This window comes from Platalea leucorodia (genome assembly GCF_965183815.1).
Source record: "Platalea leucorodia genome assembly, chromosome: 13".
Taxonomy (NCBI): domain Eukaryota; kingdom Metazoa; phylum Chordata; class Aves; order Pelecaniformes; family Threskiornithidae; genus Platalea; species Platalea leucorodia.
In genome coordinates, this window is record NC_138835.1 from 11,758,676 (window position 1) to 11,765,070 (window position 6,395).

General features: G+C 55.6%; 1 protein-coding gene across 1 annotated transcript; it reads right to left on the reverse strand.

Moving 5' to 3' along the window:
• Window positions 1-310: 310 nt before the first annotated feature.
• Window positions 311-4,674, reverse strand: ZHX3 (zinc fingers and homeoboxes 3; the record flags this gene model as incomplete). Its single annotated transcript, XM_082325786.1, has 2 exons — window positions 311-375; window positions 1,902-4,674. 2 exons carry the CDS (start codon window positions 4,672-4,674, stop codon window positions 365-367), a joined length of 2,784 nt encoding a protein of 927 aa, XP_082181912.1. The 3' UTR covers window positions 311-364.
• Window positions 4,675-6,395: the final 1,721 nt, after the last annotated feature.

Sequence of the window (6,395 nt, forward strand, 5' to 3'; positions counted from 1 at the left end):
CAATGTCTGAGATTTGTTATGCTTGTCTAGGCAGCTGTAGGCATCGGTATATGAATATGAAATCTGAAAGTCTGTCCACTGGAAAGCAAACAAGAGCATCCTATTTCCTGGGTGTGAGCTGAGCCCCCGCCTCCGCCAGCTCTCAGCCATCTCCCGGGCTGGGCCAGCGAGAGCTCTGCATTAAGTGCCCAGTTTTTGCACGCGCGCTCTCTCGTGTGCTGCGCTCAAAGGTCTCATTTATGGCAGTGCTTTATCACCACGTCCTGCTCCTGAGGTTTGGATCAGGCCGGCCCATGGGTTTCTTAAAGACCAAAAATTTCTTCTTAAGGGTAAGAGCGGATCCTCTGGGGCTGGTGGTTTGAGTTCAGTCTGTTTCTGAAAAAGAACAGAGGTGTTAGAGATGCTCTGGCTCATTGCAGGGGCCTGCAACCCAGGTGGGGTGCTGGGCGGGGAGGAAGGGGTGCAGGAGTGCCTCGGGATGGGCAAAACTGGGAGCCTTGAAGGAGTCAGCTGCAGAGAAAGGCCAGACCCATTCAGAGGGGCCAGGAAACCCAAAATCCTTGTGGGACCAGAGCTGGGCTTTGGCCAGTGGCAGGGCTAAGGCAGGACGCAGCCCACGGCAGTGCAAAGCTTTGCACCCTCGCTGAGCACCTCCTGCCTCTGTGCCATGAGGGGTGATGGGACTGCCTCGCTCTGGGTGGCATAAAGCCACGCTCAGAGGGTGCTAGCAGGGGCACGGCCATCGCCCTGGCCCGGGCACAACAGCTGGCCCACCACCCCTCCTCAAACCGCTCCCGCTGCAACGCCTCCCCAGCCCGCTCCCGCGGCCGCAGCCGCTCCCCAGCAAAGAGCACGGGGCAACGCACATCCAGAACTCTTGGCTGCAAGAAGGGCAGGGCCACATTCAAACCCACGCTCCATCTCCTCTGCATTACACAGGGGAGGGAAGCAATGAATTTTAGTGGCTTTTTTAAAAAAAATGTTTTTAAGGCCTGCAGCCATGGCAGAAATGTGTGGGAGGCTCCGAAGCAAGGCAGCGGGGCTGGAGAAGAGCCCGGCTGCCCAGCACGCCGGCAAGGGGCTGCATGCGTGGAGCCGGCGAGGGGCTGCGCAGCCTGCGGCAGGACAGGGCGAGCGCTTGGCCATCCCCATCTGGTGGGAACCCGGCCAGGGAGGAAACAGCCCCCAGCTGCACTTCTGAAGAGCCCGCGGAGGGCTTGGAAACCACCTCTCCTCTCCTCCACATGCGTGTGCACACACACACATGTGTGCCTCTCAAAAGCGAGTCCTGGAGGAGGGATAGGGCCAGCAGCTGTAAACACCAGCCCTCCATGCCCTCTCCCTCCCTGCAACCTCCACCTTCAGCACGCAAGCCTTGCCCTGCACCAAACAAGGATGGTCACATCTGGAGAGCTGGTGGCAGGAGAGGGAAGGGAGGAGGCTCTTGCCTGCGCAGGCAGGCAGGGGTTGCGTCTGCTGCCCGAGGCCAAGGAGAGGCATGGAAGGAGCCAGTGGCATGGGGGACAGCAGCCAGGCCCCTTCCTTCCCAAATACCCATCTCCTTCATCAATAAACCCAAGGGCCACCTTCCCCCAGGGCAGGTAAAGGGACCAGGCACTCCTGCTGATTTTACTTAGGCTTAAAATAAAGCCAGGATTTGGCTTCAGAGTGGAGCCAGCATCCAGTGACCCGGGCAGGCAGCTGCACTCGCCAGACACTCATCCCCCTTCCCTGACCCCCTCTCTTTCCAGGGGTTTCCTCACCGCTTCCTCAGTTAAATCCCAACCAGCAAGACCAGACACTAAACCCTTCCCTCAGTTTCCCAAATGGGAAACGCTCCGTGCCCCGTGCTCACCCCAACCCTCCCGCGGAGCCAGCCCTGCCCGCGGCGGGGACCTTACCGAGCCGCGCGGCCGGCGGTGGGCCGGGGGCGTCGGGGGTCCCGGCGCTGCCTTCCTGGCCACCCGGCTCCCACGACTCGCTGCCCTCCGACACCTCCGAGCCGGCCTCGCACGGCCCTTTCCGGCCTCCCGCCATCTCGCCCGCGCAGGCCTCCTCGGGGACGGCGGCCCTGCTCTCCTCCTCCGCCTTCACGGCAAACCACACCTTGAGCTGCTGGGCGCTGAGGTGGGAGCGCTCGCAGAGGCCGGGCAGGTCCTCCTCCCGCAGCCCCTTGTGCTTCTCGTAGTAGTCCTCCAGCACCTCCCGGCTGGCGGGGCTGACCTCCACCAGCCCCGGGGGGAAAACTCCCCGCCTGTAGTTCTCATACCACTTCAGCTGCCCGTTCTTGTAGCCATAGCGGCTGTCCCCGAACCAGCGAATGACCTCGGCCCGCGGCAGCCCTGTCTGGGAAACGATGGCGTCGTACTCCTGGTTCGTGGGCCGCTGGGTCTGCACGAACATTTGCTTCAGCAGATGCCGCTGCTGGGCCGTTTTTTTAAAGTTCAGTTTGGTTTTTGGAGGGGTGGGCGGCCGGCTGGAGCTGCCGTCCCCTTTCTCGTTTGCGGCAGCCACCGGTAACTCACTTTTGCCGTTGGACTCGGTCACTCGGAGGTTTTTCAGGTTGATTTTGATGGGACTCACTTTCCGCTCCACCGAGTTTGGGTTGTTGCTGGAGGCATCGACTGAGCCGTTTTCGCTCATGGCCCTCAGCTCATCCGAGGACTCTTCCCCTTCCCCGCCACCATTTTCCGCCTCCTCCTCCTCCTGCCGAGCCGCCTCCTCCACTTTCTTATTTTCCTCCGCCACCTTCTTCTTCCTCCTCTCCGAGAACCAGCTATCAATCTCCCTCCGCGTCATCTTCGTTTCCCCCCTCAGGCGGTTCACCTCTTCCTCCGCAGGAAGGGGATTTTGGGCAAAACTGCTCTCCAGGGCCTTCAGCTGCTCCGGCGCCCGCTCTTTGTACTTGGTCGGCGTGAAGTCGGGCGCCTGGTGCCATGACTGCCGCCGCGGTGGGTGGTGAGGGGCCGGCGCGGCCGCCGCCGCGGGGCTCAGCTCGGCTCCTCTGGGCGAGACGTCGAAGGCAATTTCGGGCAGGGAATCGAGAGCGCTGTCTCCAGGGAAGACAGCCCGGCTGCCTCTCACATTCCTGTAGTGGTACCTCCTATCGCTGAACCATTTTCGAATCTCCTTGGTGGAAAGGCCCGTGATTTTTGTCAGCCGCTCGACTTCAGCCTGGCCAGGGAACTGGTTTCTGCAAAAGCTGCCTTTCAAGGCAGAGAGCTGCTCATGGGACTTCTTGTTTTTGTACACATTGGGATCCAGGAAGGTCTGCGAGGAGATCGCCGGGCAGGCGGTGAGCAGCGACTGGCCACTGTTGACCACCTTCACCCCCGACGCGTTGCTGGAGCTCACCGTGCTGTGCTGTGCCGCTGGCTGCGGCTTGGGGACAGAAGTCACCGCCAAGGTGAAGGAGGAGCTGGTGCCCTTCAACCCGTTTGCCATGATGGGCTGCGTGACCAGCAGCCCCCCCGTCCCCTCCGGCTGCCCCACCACATGGCCCGGTAAAGTCGCCTGAATAAGATGGGGGACGCTCCCAGGATTTGCAACCAGCGGCGTGTTCAAAACTGTAATGGTGGGTTGCGGCACAGACTGAATAACAGTGTTGAACATCTTCTTCCTGGCATCTTCGATCTCCTCCGGTGACCAGCTGATGCCCTGCTTCAACCTCTGGGCAGTGAACCAGATCTTCAGCTGCTCTTCTGGGTACTTTGTCACCACGGTCAAGTAGCAGAGCTCGGCTTTTGTGGGGTAGGGGAACTTGTGGAAAGAGTTTTTGAGGAAGCTGTTGGAGTCCATGGCAGCATTGTACGTTGGAATGCTGCTCAGGGGGATCATCACCTTGGGAAGGGACTTGGATGTAGGTAGCTGCTGATGCAACGGGGGCTGCTGCTGCAGTGACACAAGTTGTGCAACACCCGCTTGCAGAACAGGCACGTTTCCTATGATGGAGCCATTCACTATATGAGATGATTTTGTTGAACTTGCAGGGGGCTGGCTGACTGGCACGGACCCGTTTGGGAATGAATGCTCCCCGTCTTTCACCTCCGACTCACTGCCCAGCTGACTTGACACATTCTCCTTCAGCGTGTGGATTTTTTTGGCCTCCGGTTTACCTTTCATTATCTTCATGATGGGTGTTTTGGTAATGATAATTTCAGACTGGCCGTCCAGCCCTTCTTCAGGGACCTCTCCTGCAAGGTCATGGCTGCTGGCGGGCTCACAGAGACTTTGCTCCACAGTTGTACGATTGTCCTGCTTAGCCACCCTCCAGGTGAAGCTCGTTTCGCCGGCGTGCGACTCTGCGTTGTGGTGCAAGAGCCCTTCATGGCTATTTGCCAGAAAGCTGCACGCAACACATGCAAACACAGGGTCTTTGCTAAAGTCTAAGTGCTCAGAGTCCAAGTGCCCAAAGAAATGATGAACGTCTTGAGATCCAAAGTCACAAGACTTGCAGATATAAGTGTCACTATCAGCAATACCACGGTGCCCGTTAGACAAAGATCCGTTATTACTGTTACTGGCACCAGCATCACCAGCTGCTGGCCCTTCCGCAGGAGCATCTTGTTGCGTTCCTTCACGATCATCTTCTACGGTGTCCAGTTCAGTCTCCTGAAGCACCAGTGTTTTTACTGGTATCATGCAAGGAGTTGTGGATTTTCTTTTGCTAGCCATCGCTACGATTGATCCAGATGATTATTTTCCTTTCGCTTAAATGAAATTAAAATTTAAAAAGCGCTATTGCAAGTGCTCTGTGGTCTAGATTCCAGCAAATTCATGATGTCCCAAGGAGCTGTTGTCAAATGTTGACAAATGTTCATATTTGCCACTGAACCTGAAGACAAGGAGAGGGAGGAGGGGTTAGTTCTCTTGGCATTAGACAAAGCACAACTGTCCTGGTATTTAACTGTTTCACTCAATAAATCATTTTCAGCCTCTTTTGCTGGAAAAATTTAACTTGACCTTGGATTTACTGTATTTTCACACATAGAACCTGTGAATTACCTGTTTAAAAACGAACACACAAACATGCCTCTTTTACAGCCTGCATCACATTCTCATCTGAGGAGGAAAAATGCCAGAATTTCCCCTCACCCTGCCCTGCCTGGACCCACCACCAGTATTTCGGCGGGGAGAGCCGTGCCTGGGCTCCCTGCGCGCCCAGGCTCCCGGCTCAGCAGCACACAGGAGGCGATACCAGGCAGGGTCACCCTGGGAAAGCCATCTGCTTTCCATCAGAAAAACCTGACAAAAAAATCAACACGCTCCCCACAGAACGTTTCGATTTCTTCAAAATCGGCATTTTCCAACCATCCTGTCGGGAAGTTTCTCGCCAGCTCAAAGCACCGTGCCCGTGCCAAGGGCCTCTGCCTGCAGAGACGCCTGGAGCTCTGCTGCAGGGAGCAAGAAGGCTGCAGCCAGGTCCCCGTATTTTAGCCCTCCTCGCTCAGCAAGCCTGCAAAGCATTCGTGAGATTCCCTCCCCACCCTGTGCACACTTCATTACTGTTTAACAGCATCGGTTGAGTCTTTCTCTGGAGCTGTAAGAGAACGTAAGGCCCCAAAACTCAAAGGCAGCATCACACACATGTTCCTGGCTCCCAGTCTTCCCCTCCCACCACCTTTGCAGCTTTCAGCATCCACACAACTCTGTGTGCTGGGGCTATTTCTTAAGAAAGTGTAACCTCTCTGCAACACAAGGCCATTTTGCTGGGCTTGGAGTGACCAGAGATCTGTCACATTTTACAAAAAAAAAAAAAAAAAAAGAGAAAGAAAAAAAGAAAGGAATAATTTTTTCTCTCTTTTTTTTTTTTTTTTTTTTTTCTCCCCTCTGAAGCTAAAGCAGTTCCCAAACTGCTCCAGCCTGTGGAAGGCCATGGCATTAGCCACAGCCTTATTCCTGGCCTGATGTAGCTTCGCCATCTGCGCAGCGGATGCTCCGTGCCTGAGATCACGACCCGAGGGCAGTAAAGCTGTCTGCTGTAGCTGGCACCAGGAGCCACTTGCCTGGTGACGGGTCCCGATGACAGGGAAGGCAGCACGTCGCAGCAAGCCACATCTCTGCCTTAACCCCTCTGTCAACCTTTTATACAGCAACTCTGCTTTTTTTCTTTTAAACACGGGGATAAAACAGTATTTTCCCAGATTGCAAGGTCACTTGGAAGCATATGGATGCACTGATTCGTATTGCAAACACTCGGTGCCAGATTTTCCTGGGATTTACAGTAACAGCGACAAGAGCTTTATAAAAAACACTCATAAAAACTTAAAAAAAAAAAAAAAAAGATCAACTTACCATCCTACCAGATGACTCACAGAGGTAACTCCTATCAGTTACAGCAGTTGTGCACCAGTAGCTTTCTCATATCAGATATTCTGAGCTGATCTCATGCACTG